General features: G+C 38.0%; 1 protein-coding gene across 1 annotated transcript; it reads right to left on the reverse strand.

Annotated features, from left to right (window-relative positions):
• Positions 1 to 1,512: 1,512 nt before the first annotated feature.
• Smp_003670 (hypothetical protein) lies at positions 1,513 to 5,435 on the reverse strand (the record flags this gene model as incomplete). The annotated part of the gene is made up of 3 exons (XM_018793108.1): positions 1,513 to 2,123; positions 3,238 to 3,316; positions 5,130 to 5,435. 3 exons carry the CDS (start codon positions 5,433 to 5,435, stop codon positions 1,726 to 1,728), a joined length of 783 nt encoding a protein of 260 aa, XP_018647654.1. The 3' UTR covers positions 1,513 to 1,725.
• Positions 5,436 to 16,344: the final 10,909 nt, after the last annotated feature.

Below are 16,344 nucleotides of genomic sequence, written 5' to 3' on the forward strand. Positions count from 1 at the left end.
CCCCTCAGGATACTGGAGTCCATGTGCATCATTGGTTTGGAATCAGGGTTTTCCAACTCCCCTAGGTGGACTTTCCGTGTCGACCAACCTGGTTAAAGCGCCGGACATTCTCTTTTCGTCCTCTCAATTTCGTAAACAACACCCCCGCCACGAGAAGGCAGTGAGGACTTTTCTGGCAGTAGTTGTATGTACGTGGCCATGTGAGAGCATTTCGAGAGGGAGAGCGGACTCTCCCCACTCTCGGCCGTACCAGGGCATTTGGGGGCTTCCCATATGTGAAAATCAGCATGCAAATGAGTGTATTTCGGTTTAATGAGGTCGCTTGTGGGCAATCTTCATTTTCATCATTCTTACTTCTCGTCGTACGAATTACAGAGTTCAAGTATAAGCAGCACGCTTGTAGACACAACAGGGTTGACGCGACTATAACATACACACCTGTTAGTATGAATGTAACCCGACCACTAGGTATTAAATGAAGTTGCACTACCTCATCGATAGTCCAGAAAACGTGGTTCCGATGACTACGGAACAAGGATAACAAAGTAGTTTGATAGGATGGTAAATTATCTCAACTAATCAATAAAGGGTAAGGACTAAAATGAGTTCTTCTATTGTGGAGGAGTTCGGTGAGGAGAGATAGTGATTTGAATAATTGCATGACTAGACGCCACCAAATACTGTGTACTGTCAGCTGATCAAATATTTGTTTCTTCGTTCAATTATATATTAGTCGTACATCATACGTGGGCTGATGTAGAATTGTTACAAAAGAGGATCGACTATACGTAATTGGCAAGGTTTCAAACCCAGTGATAGTTTTTAGAATGAAACTAATCAGAATAGTGCAACTTCTTATGAAACCCAGTATCACAGACGGACACAACCAGTGACTTCTACTTATTCATGACTCGGTAGAACTAGGCAGTCTATCTTTATTTCGTAGACTCACTACCTGGAGGCTGGAGAGGGACCATTACCTTGCTACATTGAGTGCTTGTTGTAAGGGCTTTCACATACATTATACCACTATTTTACTGGCTTCACCAACTTTGAGCTGTAAAGCTCTGTTCGATAGTTTATCGTTTCATGTTTATATCAAAGAGATAGGGTCCGTTTAGAATTTTGACAGATTTATTATTACTCAATAGCAGATCACAGAAAAATTTTTCTCCTCTTTGAAGGTCCCTTCAAAGTAAATAATTTTAGCTCTACGAACTAAATTTTGATTATATTGCAGTCAAACAAAGCTTTAAAAATGCGGATATTGGCTTAGTACAGTTAGTTTATAATCAACACTTCTCTCCACTGTCGTATCAGGTCCTTGTGTCGATAAGACGCCTAAAAAAGTACAGAGACGCAATTTTTTCTAATTGGGAAACTGGTTTTGTATAGCATCTTACAAACGGTAATAAACTTCTTAGACACAATCAAGCGTTTACTCAGAGTAATTCAAGATATCCCCTACCGATGTTCAACTTCAAAAGGATTAGAAAAATGCTATCGTTAATTCAATTTCTTAAATAGTCACATTTTATTTAGCAAAATGAATTCATGGAGAAAAAAATGTACTTCTAGGCATTTTGTGCCATAATACATAAGCTTAATCTGTAAAATAACTAAGGGTTATTTAAAAAACGATTGAATAGTAAACAGTAACTAAGTGAATACATAATTTTTTTAAAATAACAAAATAAAAAGATGATGTTAGCGACATATCAAAATTTAGTGAAATAAAACTGTATTTGCCAAACGTAACATCCATACAAGATAAGGCAATGGAATACGATCACAACCTTTAAATCGAATTTGTTTATTGTCCATAGTGATTGGCATTAATGGTAAAAGATCGTAATCTGTCTGTAATGTCGTTGAAGCTTTATTGAATAATGATTCAGTTTTCTGTGGATCAGCTGTAGTAGGAGAAGTAGTAGTAGTGGAAGAAGAAGTGACCTTGGCGAATTCACAACTTAAATAAGTACAAATAGTAAATGGACTGATGGAATCAATTAAATGAAATCCTTTAATCCGTTCTACTGGAATAAATGAAGAATACGATCGTCGACCAGTAAAGTAACGACTTGATGTTTGTAAACCATATCCAGATATGAGTAGAAGAGATTCTGCAAAAATAGGAAAGAAAAATCAACCAGTAGAATAATATGTAGTGATCTTCTAGCGTCATTTACAATTGGATTTACAAGCTTACATGTACTTACTGTGGTAAGTATATGGGAGTGATAGAAAGAAGTGCTCCTACTAGGTTTTCTGAACACATTTTTATAAACCTTTGTCTGAAAAGCAGTAGGCTCTTCACAAGCACATTCGCCAAGCCCCTGATAGGTAAAGTGGACAAATAGTCGATATTAGTCACGTATTCAAAATAATTAACAAACAACCAACATCAATTTTATCGTTAGACAGAGGTAATCACTATCGAACGTTCTAGATTGAACTTATGTGTACTGAAGAAAAGCGTGGTAAGTCTTTCTGTTATAGTTGTCATCAAATAAACTTTTTATCTTTTACGTAATCCCATTAACGCTTAACATACAAATGTGATTTCGATTCCAATCATGTCGACTAATTACGTAATTATTCATTATTTTCATTATAAATATGAGATCCATTTGTCTATTATTATTAATAATAATTGTAAACCAATCTTCTATACCCTAAGTTACTGTCTTCTCAATATGTAAACATGCATTAATCTCAACTAAGGTTAGTCAAAGATTTTTAGTTCTGTTTATCTTATGATTTCTAGTCTTTTTTCGAACATCTATCTGAACTTCACTAACTAAAGTATGTTTATCATTATATTACTCTTTGTAATTTCAAGTTGATCGCGGCTGATAAGGAGTCGTGAGACAAAATTAATTCATTCTATTCTGAAAAATTTGTTTGCGGACTGTATCAACAATAGTGTAATAGTAGTTTTAAGAGTGGCCACACTTAATAGCCCGAATAGCTCAATGGTGTAGCATACACTGTGTCACTGAGTGAAAGAAGTTTAAATTCCACTGGAAGCATCAATTTTTTCAAGACTGCAGATATACCTTGCTGATGAATCCAAAGTAGCACCAAACCTAGAGTTCATTACTTATTGTCGATTGCTTTGAACTAACTAACAAAATACATTGTAATGTAACATCTGCTGAATATATTCCCTAACGGAACACATGTAGTTTAAAAAAATTATCAGACAAGTTGAAATTTATGGTTGGAACTACTTACCTTCAGTAACGGTATTACGTAAATGCATATAAATGAAAATAACGGCAGAGAAAAACAATGTTAACTGGACAAAGTACGACTGAAAACAAAGAGGAAAAATGTATGAATATGAATGACGCCAACGAAAGAAATTAAAGCGAATAAACTTAATGAAAATAAGACCATTTGCGAAGTGCTTAGAAAACTGAGATGCTGTGGTCGTCTACTGATACATAAACGGAAACTGACAGAGTCAATTTAACGATACTTGTAAATATCGTTTCGATATGACGAGCAAAAATTACGTCTATAGATTAGAACTTGACTGACTGAATAATGAGTGATGTACAAATTGATTTCCTGCTATTGCTTATGATATTCAATCATATTTGTGTCAAAATTTTATATAAAAGTATGTCATTTTATCAAAATAAAAAGTCTATTCTTCTGGTTATTGATCTTGTTATTAAAACTCAGTTCCTTCGGCGGATTTGAGTCAATTAGTTTGATCTCATGAGCAAACGTCACTAGATCACACTTCGTATCGTTGCGTAACATCTATCGAGACCAGCAATCTACTCATTAATTTTAGCAACCAAAAAAACTGTTCATCAAATCATTAAAACTCTATTTTGTAAAAAATTTAAACTAAGTATTATGATCATATTAAAACAAGCACTTTTTTCTATTAATTAACACCAACCTTTTATCAAGAATTTCCAAATGTATCATGGAGTAGGAATATTGAGTAAAGTGAGTACAATTACGTTAATTTAAGCCCAATTGAACAACGGAGCACCTTTTTTGAACATAGTCATCGGCTGCTAATGAGTTCTAACGATATGTAAAAAATACCCGGTTAAGACCCGTGCAATACTTGTGACCAATGGTGGGATACGTTGGGTGAAATGACCTAAAATCGGTTGCATCTCTGATCTCACATATCCCCTTCTAATCACCTTCATCGTGCTTAGCTTTTCATCTAACCTGAAATTATTATCCATCCTTTGGTCTTTATTCTTAATAATTTCCTTTCTGAAATGATAAGGAAGACTTACAACTCAGGTAGACGCTATCAGTGGTGTTATATTATCTGAGCTAGAAGGTTTAGTTACGGAGCTTTCATTGTTATTCCGAACAACTTCAGTACCTTCTAGTTATCCCATCATCATTTACAGAATAAATCGAAATAAGCTCGATAAATTTTACATTTGAAAAACTGGGTGCCCAATTCACTTACGCATACATGGACATAGATTAGCAATGAGGTGACAAGATGTTATCATTAATATTAATTCGTGTAGACAGTCATAGTTGTAAATTTGATTAGAGAAACGTCGACTACCAGAGAATTTCTAGAAGACTCCCTTTTACATGAAGTAGGTGCTGAAAATATTCAAAATGATAATGAAAGCTCCGTAACTAAACCATCTAGCTCAGAGAACACAACACCATCAAAGTGTCCTGATGAGGGATGTAGGGACTTGGAAAGACATACATCCGTATCAAATGTTATGTTTATAACTCAGACGAAAATATTTACATATATAAATGTAAATGGAGTTCTAGTGAGAAGCAGTAACCGGTGGAGTTCAACCAGGTCTGTTGTGAGATAGGAACTCACTGATGACATTGGTGAATGGTTGCTCAATTTCGTGAATCAGTTGAAGTTAGAAATTAACACCGTTGGATGCCAGCTCAGTGGTCTATCGGTTAAGGGCTTGGGCTCGAAACTGGTAGGTCCTGGGTTCGAATCCCGCGAGAGTGGGTTCGTGGACGCGCACTGCTGAGGAGTCCCATAATAGGACGAAACGGCCGTCCAGTGCTTCCAGGTTTTCCATGGTAGTCTAGCTTCAATTGACTCATGATCTCAACTCTATAAAAATATATAAATGTATATAAAAAGTGCTTACCTCTGCAATAAAACCGACTGAACAACAAACTAACATCCAAAGTACTGTCATGATGAACCAAAACGATAAGGATATGTTTCTGCTGTGTCTAACTTCAATCCATGCAGGGACTGACTCGAGTGACGACAGCAATCTGGGATCCTGATTTATATTTACAATTACTGGGTAAGAAGTTAGACAACTTATGAGACTACTTTTATCCGGAAATCGGTAGATCAAGTTACAGCCACAAGGAAGACGGAACAACAGAGAAAGGTCATCAATGATCTTTTGGGAGGGGTGAAAGGAATGAAACACGGGAAACATCTGAAAGACAATTGAGAATAAATCAATGATAAGTGGCTAGAATTTTTTAATTATACATACACGGAATACCAGAAATTTCACCCACATCAAAGTTGACGAAACGATGATAGGATGGTTAGTAGGGAACAATTTACGATAAAGTCATAATATCTTATATCCTTCAACCTAACCATGGAGAAATTTTAAGACACTGTGACTCATTACTTATGATTCGATAGGACATATAAGGACAGCATAGATCAGTTACTTCCACTGTTCTGTAACATGTAATAGATTTAGGGTATTGTGCCTCAAATTCATCATGACATTTGGAGCGGTATACACTGTTTAAGGCGTTTGGCTTTCAGTTACTAGGTCTACGATTCGAACCTTACCCATCCATCTCAGTTTGAGAAATTGGGCAGTACCATTAGCCTTAGCAATTAGAGTGAGACCCATACCCACGTACCTAGTAAATTGGTTAATTATTACTTTATATCACTACCCATAAGTTAAAATCTAACTTATTTATACAAAAGGTTTGTTAGATCTCTTTCTCTTTTTACCATAACCCTTAGGTTTAATAATATTTCGCTTGTAAACTTAAAAAAACATCCTTCAATTTCCCTTATCTAATTGGCATTACTACTAAAAAAGATGTTTTAACTTAGAAGTCTTGTTTATCATTGATGTTACTTGCCATTAACATTTGGACTCTGCGGTTAGTGACACTAAAGCCAGTTCTGTTTATTTTTATGTACTTGCTAAATTTTATCAACAGCCCCTCTTTGTGTAACTATTTACTTAGAACTATGTAATCGATGCCTGATTACAACCCACTAAGTAGATATTTTTATAAACAATTTGTCTAAAAACTTAGGTTAGTTTACTCTTAAAAAAATTGACTAGTAATAATGTATCATTACCAAATGTTCTTAATGGGTTTGATGAACAGAATAATGACTGATAGTTTATTGAAACTGCTATTAGGAATGGCTTTAAAACTAGAATGCGTTTGTAGGTTACTACTCTTCAACCACAGATGTATTTGAAGCTTTGCTCCCGCATGTTGGGACCATTCAGTGAACAATATAGTGGTTAAAAGTAAAGTATTAAGCGGAAATAACAAATTGGTTGAGAAAACTTTGAGCTTCTAATAACTGATGTGGTTGAGACATGTACTACACATGCTTAACTAACACCTATCTTAAGGTGTGATATTGGTTGACGTAGGAGTAAATTGAAAGAAACCTAGAGACAGCCAAAAGACATTATATTGGTCCATAAATTCATGAATTGTTGTTCTGTGCAGACTGTCTGGTTAGGGTTCAAGCAATAACTGAGACTAGTGGTTGGATACGTTAGGTGAAACGACTCAAAATTAGTCACGATGGAGCAAATCCATTCACTCTTCATCTCTACTTAGATCTTGAGATTTGAAGTTACCTCATACTTTTTAATCCGCCAAGTTCCTTTCTTTTTATTAAATTATATTGTCCATTTTTTCTACTACCACTGATACTGCTTTTACTTGTCACTTTGGTGCTTGTCTTGGTAATGCCATCTGGATGTGCTGATTTGATATGGCAACTTGAACCATTGCGCGTGTCAGGTTTTACATCGCTTACTACTGACTGACTAGGAATATATCAAGTATGAAGCAGTAGTACCTCATCAAGTGTAGAGATCTACACTGGGACAATTTGAAAAACTGATCAGTTACCACAAAAAAGGACTATCTACAGTTTTTATACCGTTAAATATTCTGGACCTCATCTGTAGTTCACTTTTCTGTGTTTAGAATTAATCTTCTAAATAATCAATATTGTTAACGGATTCGATTTGCTTTTCTAGATTTTGATTATTTAGTTTACAAGTACAACTGTTTCTTCACATATAGAAAAATGTAAGATTCATACGATACAGAACAACCAGAACAGATATAGTTAGAATATTTATTTATTAAAAGCTTAATGTAGATTCTTAAGCTTCAGAAACAAATACTTGGTGCGTTTATGTATAGCTCTTATTTGTGTTACTCTTCACATCGACTTCCAAAAGAAATATCCGAAAAACAAGTAAAACATAAGATTAAGAGCACGGGAAAGTACAATGTTTAATGTAGACAATATACAAAATTAATAAACCTGCCTCTTAGCAATCGAACTTTGAGTTATATCATTTGTTTAGTAACTATAGATTATGATCCTTCCGAGGACAACAGCTATAAAGATCACGTTTCGTCACAGAGCTCAATCCTCATTTATTTGGGCTTACAAAGATGACAACAGAGAAATGGGAATTTGATCGCTGACCGGACGAACAATTTTTTGAAGAATAGTTCATAAATTTTAGTGGCCAAATAAATGCGATGTTAACAGTAAATTCTCATTACGCAATAATTTTCCATTATCAGAGATGAAGGATGGAAAATTTAATTTTTCTTATTTTAACTAGTCAAGTCTACTAATCATTGTAGACGATTCAAGACGATGAGTCAATAAGGATCGTGATAAATCTAAATCCTATAGGAAATAAAAAAGGTAGAACGTTCGTTTGTTGAAATTATTTTCTAGGATCTAGAATGAAAAAGGATAAAAATATCAATGTGTTTATATTTCCCGTTATTAAAAAGGTTGGTATTTAAAGTCACTAAATGTCTACCAATCAGGAAAATTCGAATGTTTGGGTCTTCACGAGTTATTAATTGACAATCACCTGGTTGTAATACTTCTGTTTATAAGGTATCGTTTTCAAAGTAAATATTTTCATCAGACACTTCAAAAGTTGTACTAAGCGATCGCACTACTGTGAAGAATTTACACGTTTCTGCCAATTACAATAGCGTTGTTCAAAGACGAGTAAATAGACATATATATTGCTATATTGAGCTACTATCATTGGCGGCCTGTTTAAACATTTGGGTTACCTGTTCCTGTCATCTAGATATTTCAACAAGTTATCTAATTTCGTTTGTTTTAATACATCATTATGCCTATTAATCGCACAACCTATTCAGGTGCGTTTCTGAAAAGTGTAAGACCTTTCGCTGTAAAGGTTATAGAAGGCCTAATTAGAGATATCGTGGTTGCTGGCAATATGCAGCGAGAAGAATGTACATTATCCAGATGTCGATTGACTGGGCTGCTAACTTCTAACCGGCGATCACTCAATATTTATCGTCAGGAAGGACGAAGAAGTAAGAAACGGAAACTTGTTGAAGTACTTTGTGCTGAGAATTCCATATTGTACCAAAAATATAATATTGAATAAAGCTAATAATAATAATAATCCTTGTAAGTGAATTTGTCAGTCAGATATCTTTTACGAAAACCGTATTGCTCTGGAGTTAACAGACTTTATTTCCACATGGTCAAGTAATTTACCCGGAATTTTTTAATCTGATACTTAAACCAATAGGTTGATTAGGTTAAGATGGTGGTAGTTAGATACTGGATAGTTGAGTCCGGGAAGAAGATATACTGAATAATTGTATGGGTGGTTCTGAAAATCGTGTCCCTGAGCGATACCAGTATTCTAAGATCTAACTCATCTGGATTCACTGACTTACCAGGTTTCAGTCTACTAAGTAATCAAAAAACTATTTCCTGAGTTACAAACGCTTGGTCAGCAATCTCATCAAGCTGACTACTAACACTAGTATCATCCGAGTATACCTCCATCGCATCTGACTCAGCTAGTTTTTATGTACTCTCATAAGATTGTAAAAGGGGATTTCATAGTTTTGTTTGGACCTCTCAACATGAGAACAGTTCTCCCGGCTAAGTGTGGTTATTACATGCTAACCACCTTTCATAAGCGACGAGATCATGAGATAGCCATTTGGAACACATTTTAGATCTTTACTAAAATTTAGGTGCTGTATAACCTGTTAGCGAAAATAAATTCTGAAGATATTTCCTACATCACAGTAGCTTTTTCGATTTTTTAGATTATTTGTGGTGGGAGAAGTGCTATCACTCTTGTGGAGTTGATCATGAAATGAAGGGATTTGTTGTATGGTCGAATATGGTCTTGAAGCTACATTACTTTCCCTTCATCAACTGATCTATATCAGCCGACGACTTCCCCGTGACTGTAAGAATATTTGTGCGCCATATATTTTAACAAGAGGACAGATTCATATACAACGAACTGCATTCAGATTATATATTTACATCAACAATAGGACTTCCAGACTCAATTCACAGAGATATATAATATAAAAGAAATTCATCCGACGAACAACTTGGACAACGGCATGTTGCCCCTATGAGTCGATGTACCATCGTGGCTCTGATGTACTGGATCATACACCTGATTACTCGAACTACTGCTGGAAGTAACGTTCTCGTCGACTGAGTTTTCAGGAATTAATCTCCTTCTAGGAGTTCCACTTATTGACTTTGAATATGCAGACGACATGGTCCTGTTTGGTGAAGACGCTGATGAAATGCAGCCTTTTGGTAGCACTGAGCAACAATGCCAGAATGTCTGGGATATGTTTTCCCCCTCTAAATGCAAGTTGTTGCTTCATGACTGGTCTGAGTCAATACCTGAACTAGGGATAGGGATTGAAGTAGTCGAACGCGTCGACAGTCTGATCAGCCCTAATGGGTTGTTGTCTGACAAAGTCTCAGCACGGATTCAGAAAGGCCGTTTGACTTTTGCCAACTTACGTCACCTATGGCGAAGACGAGATAGTTGTTTATTAACAAAAGGACGAGTATACTGCACAGCAGTTCGCTACATTCTACTTTACGGCTGCGAAACGTGGCCATTAAGAGTAGAAGATACTCGTAAGTTACTAGTATGGGGAACCCTTTGAGTGAGTGTTGAGGAAGCCTGTTTAATTTTAAATGCACTTGTAATTAAGTACACGTGCCTAATTAGTAACACATAACCTGATCTTTCTTATGTGGATCTTTTCGAAGTACAATAAGACTTGACAATTACAATTAAAATACATAACGATCGATGCTCCAGCATCTGTCAATTACTCATAATAATGTACAGTATGACGTTTTTTTCTTTTCAATAATTTTTTTTGAACATGTACCATTTTTAACGTCGATCGCAGTTGTCGTGTGGTGTGTTATGGAAATAAAGGCGAATACAGGGGACGTTTGGAGGTTCGGCAAAAGGTGTATTGGAAATTGAAGCAAGATTAGATATATCGGCGTGTATTAAGTCGAAAAGTAGACAGATCAGAAACACCTAAAACACAGGCATCATTTCCCACTGAAGGGCGAAAAAGCATGCATTTAGGTGCATCCTTTCATTCCTTTCTCTATTTTCCTCTTTATTTCTCCTTTATTGGTTTCATGGGCTCCATTTTTATTATTTAGTTATGGGATATAACTATAAGATCTACTCGCGTTCCACGATATTATTTGAAATGTTGTTATGCGGCAACTTCTTTAGCAGTAAAAATCAAAGACGAGCTCAGGATATCCCGAACTTGTATGAATTACCCAGAAACAGCACACAGTAGTAACAGTAAAGCCTATTGTAACAAACAAGTCTTTTTGGAATAGTACCAGAAAATAACCGAAGAAAAGGTTATAGACCTACAACCAGATATGGTTCATGATTTTCTTCCCTGGAACAATTAGCTCAACTTACTGGTATGAAGCATGAAGTCAGTCAGGACGAGTTAAATGATAAAACTTCAGCGGCAAGGTAAATAAGTCAGTGCGTTTTCGAACCTGCCCGCCGTTTCGTATTAGCGACCTTGAACGGCCTGACACGAGGCGGTCATTCCGTATTTGATTTGTTGAGGTTGTGAGTAACAAATACGTCAGGCTACCAATAGACTGCAATAAACGCCGTGTAACAAGCATAAATATTACAAAAATTGATATGTGACGTAAAAATGCTGTGATTAGCTAATAAATAACGCCATTACAAATCCGCGACAACATGTAACATGTTAGCGAGAATCAATGACATAACTTTTCGACCATGTCAACTTCAGCGGCAGTCGAGGGATGACTGCACTTCAAGGTTAAGTATGTGTTTCAGTTTCAATTTGAAAGGACAGGAGACTCGATGGCTTGTGTGACTTCTGAAAATGACAGTCTCTCAGTTGATTAAACTTTTTTTGAAAGAGTCGATAGATGGAACTTCAATCACTTGTTCCGGTAATGAATTCCACTCGTCGATCGTTTGATGGGAATGTCGATAGCCACCTGACAAGTAATTCGTACTGTACTTGGGAACTTTATCATTTTGCTCGTAAATTCTTTTTTCCGAAGACAATAAAGATGAGGGCACATCAGACGCAAATGTATCACTAAGTAATTTGAAAACTGTAGTCAAGTCACCTGTAGTTCTTTGAAATGATAACGGGAATAATTTTAGTTAAGCCAGCCGGGCATCGTACGGGAGCTTTGCTGTTCTGGGAATCCCTTTATTTGTTATTCTCTGAACTTTTTTCCAAAAGTTCACTGTCCTTTTTAAGCAGTGGCTAGCCGCTTGTATGTAGTACTAAAGTCTAGGACGCACGAATACGGCATACAAAGTCAAAAACGTTTTAACGTTGACATGACTAAGGGCCATACGTATCGGTCATACAGTTCTAAAACCTTCGGTTTCTATCATATGGCAGTGTGCAGTAGTTTGTAAGCCTTGGCCAACGATGGCTCCTAAGTCCCTGTATATCTGGATCACAAGTAGCTCGATATTATCCACCGCGCATGTATCTGTACCTTGGCGATCAATATGCATCACGACACACTTGGAGGTGTTATTCAGCAAATGTCAAGTGTGAGACTATTCGGATAATTTCCCCAGGTCATTTTGAATTTGCAAGCTATTATTTTTACTTCTCACCGCTCTCCATATCTTGACATCGTCAGAATATAGAGAGACCGATGATAATAGGAGGCAAGGAAGGTCATTTGCGTACAAGGGGGACAACACTTGCCCCCAAGCTGTACTCTGAGGCACTCCAACAGACACAGTTTCCCAGCTAGACAACTTGGAGTTCACCTGTACTCCTTACTGACGCCCGAATAGGGATTCTTTTATCCACGTCAACAGATTGCCTCTGATTCCGATATTGCTCAACTTATATGACAGCCGGTGGTGAGGAATTTTGCCAAGAGTTTTGATAAGGTCAATGTAGACTACTGTAATGGTTAACTTTCGATCTTAATGAGCACACCTAACTTCACAAGCTACTAATATATTAGTGACACAGGAATAACCTATCTTAAAATCATGGTGCTTTTCCGAAAGGATCGGGTTTTCATCGAGATACTTAAAAAGCTTCTTCTGAATATTTTTTCTAAAATTTTAACAACCAAGCTAGTTAGGCCAACGAGTTAGTAGTTCTCAGTTTTATGTTCAGTACCTGTTTTGAAGACAGGACTTACTATGTCGGTGGATATTGGCACCGTTGGATGCAGGCTTAGTGGTCTAGAGGTTAAGCGCTCGCGCGAGATCGAAGGTTCTGGGTTCGAATCCAGCGAGCGGGATCGTGGTTGTGCACTGCTAAGGAGTCCCATACTCGGACGAAACGGCCGTTCAGTGCTCCCAATTTTTCCATGATGGTCTAGCCTTAATTGGCTGACGAATTCAGCTATTAAAGCTATATGGAAGTCAACGTTTGGGACTGCATTATCACTTTTACCCAAGGGTGGCATATAAAGAAGGTCCGTGATGTCATTCTCGTAATAGGTCCAAATAAGATCAGGTAAAGATGATTCAGAGTCCGGGTCGTGCCTAGTTGCTTCTTTCACGTGTTGCACTAAGGCGCATATGATAACCGTGTCAACTAGTTCCTGCTCGAAGGAATTTTCTGACAATTCAGTTCTCGAATTTTTCCAGTCTACCGTGGGTGCATTGAAGTCTCCTAGGACTAGACATCGACCACCTTGTGACCAGGTATTGAGACTGTATAGCAAGACATCATTTTCCTCACAGTCTGGACTGCGGTAGACCAAACCAATCAGCAGCTCCTGTCTCTTGTATTTCAAGCGACAAACAACTAATTCAAACGTCCTACTCTCAGGAGATACGCTATCGATAATGGCAAATGGGATAGTATTCCTAATGAATAGAGATACTCCCCTTCCTTTACGGTTTTGTATTCTGTTGGCTCCTACTAACGTAAAACCTTCAAACGTAAGTTCCATTCTACCTATAGGCTGCGTCAGCCACGTTTCTGTGACTGCGATTATATCTGGCTTGCTAGAGTCAATCTAACTCTGCCTGTAGCTCTTCTAGAGTTACTGCCGGTCCCAAGCCCGGATAAAGGAGGAGGGTTGGGCATGGGGTTAGCGACCACATCCCGTGGAAAAGCTAACTAGCTAAAAAAACGCTAACCAGAAAAAATAATTCAAACCATTTAAACTCTGCCCTGGGAGTTGAAGGAGTAATTATGACGCCTCATGATGAAAGCCGAAATTCTTCGGAAGTCACGAGGCCGATGCATCTTTTAACAACCAGAGCAACACTCTTTATAGGTTCATGGAACGTACGGACAATGTGGGAGACCGGGAAGACCAGTCAAATAGTAATGGAAATGAGGAGATACAACTTGGCAGTACTCGGAATCAGCGAAACCCATCGGACACAAACTGGACAACAAAGGCTAGGTACAGGAGAGATGCTGCTGTACTCCGGTCACGAAGGGGAAAATGTTCCACACACTCAGGGAGTTGCTCTAATGCTGTCCAGACAAGCAGGAAATGCACTTGTGGGATGAGAATCTCATGGACCCAGGATAATCAAAGCATCATTCAGAACAAAGAAGCAAGGGATCACAATGAACGTTATCCAATGTTATGCACCCACCAATGATAGCAACGACGATGATAAAGATCAGTTCTATGAAAGGCTGCAATCAATTATAGCGAAGTGCTCACGAAAGGACCTCACCATCCTGATGGGAGATCTAAATGCTAAAGTTGGAGTGGACAACACAGGATATGAAGATATAATTGGACGACATAGACTAGGAGAGAAAAATGAAAATGGGGAGAGACTTGCAAACCTATGTACTTTCAACAAACTGGTTATAGGCGGCACAATATTCCCACACAAAGCTACATGGATCTCACCGGACCACACCACAGAGAACCAGATAGATCACATCTGTATCAACAAAAAATTCCGAAGATCAATGGAAGATGTGAGAACCCGGAGAGGAGCTGACATAGCTTCAGATCACCACCTGGTTGTGGCTAAGATGAGACGGAAGCTAAAGAAAGACTGGACAACTGGACAAACAGCACTGCAAAGGTTCAATACAGCCTTCCTTCGAGATACTGACAAGCTCAACAAATTCAAGATAACACTCAACAACAGGTTCCAAGCTTTACAGGATCTACTAAAAGAACAAGAAACTACGATGGAGGACAACTGGAAAGGGATAAAAGAAGCACTAACTTCAACGTGTCAGGAGGTTTTTGGTCCTAAGAAGCATCATCATAAGGTATGGATCTCTATGGGAACCCTGGACAAAATTCAAGAAAGGAAGAACAAGAAACTAGCAATTAACAACAGCCGAACACGAGCAGAGAAAGTCAAAGCACAAGCAGACTACGCAGAAGCAAACAGGGAAGTGAAGAAAAGCATTAAAGCCGACAAGCAGAAATACATGGGAGAACTAGCAACGACGGCGGAAAAAGCTGCAAGAGAAGGGAATATGAAACAACTATATGATACAACGAAAAAATTGGCAGGGAGATATAGCAAACCAGAAAGACCAGTCAAGGACAAAGAAGGAAAGACAATCACTGAGATTCAAGAACAGAGGAAAAGATGGGCAGAATACTTCGAGGAACTGCTGAATAGACCAGCCCTATTGAATCCACCGAACATCGAAGCAGCACACACTGACCTTCCTATATATATCACTCCACCAACGGTCGAAGAAGTCAAGATGGCCATCAGACAAATCAAAAGTGGGAAGGCGGCAGGACCTGACAATATACCAGCTGAAGCACTGAAGTCAGACATTGAAGTAACTGCAAATATGCTTCACCTTCTATTCAAGAAGATTTGGGAAGAGGAACAAGTGCCAATGGACTGGAAAGAAGGATACCTTATCAAGATACCAAAGAAAGGAGATCTGAGCGAATGTGAGAACTACAGAGGCATCAGTTTGTTATCAGTACCAGGAAAAGCTTTCAACAGAGTGCTGCTGAATCGGATGAAAGACGCAGTAGACGCCGAACTTAGGGATCAACAGGCTGGATTCCGTAAGGATCGGTCGTGCACAGACCAGATTGCTACACTACAGATCATTGTTGAACAATCAGTTGAGTGGAATTCATCACTATACGTCAACTTAATTGACTATGAGAAGGCGTTTGACAGCGTGGACAGGAGAACATTATAGAAACTTCTTCGACACTATGGAGTTCCTGAAAAGATTGTCAACATTATCCAAAACTCGTACGATCGACTACAGTGCAAAGTGGTGCATGGAGGACAGCTGACAGATGCACTTCCAGTTAGGACCGGAGTCAGACAGGGCTGTCTACTCTCCCCATTTTTCTTCCTTCTAGTGATTGACTGGAACAAATGCAGATGAAGACTGCAAATGTAGCAGCAGCCTCCGCATCGATAGGCCTCCACATTCACAAAGGAAAAAGCAAGATTCTCAAATGCAACACGGAGAACACCAACCCAATCACACTTGATGGCGAAACTCTGGAAGAGGTGGAAACATTCAAGTACCTGGTGAGCATCGTTGATAAACAAAGAGGATCGGATGCAGATGTAAAGGTGAGAATCGGCAAAGCAAGGGCAGCATTTCTACAATTGAAGAACATATGGAACTCAAAACAACTCTCAACCAGTTTCAAGGTCAGAATCTTTAATACGAACGTCAAGACAGTCCTACTGTATGGAGCTGAAACGTGGAGAACTACTACGACCATCATCAGGACGGTACAAGTATTTATAAACAGTTGTC

The sequence above is a fragment of the Schistosoma mansoni genome, chromosome 1, assembly GCF_000237925.1.
Source record: "Schistosoma mansoni strain Puerto Rico chromosome 1, complete genome".
Lineage (NCBI taxonomy): Eukaryota > Metazoa > Platyhelminthes > Trematoda > Strigeidida > Schistosomatidae > Schistosoma > Schistosoma mansoni.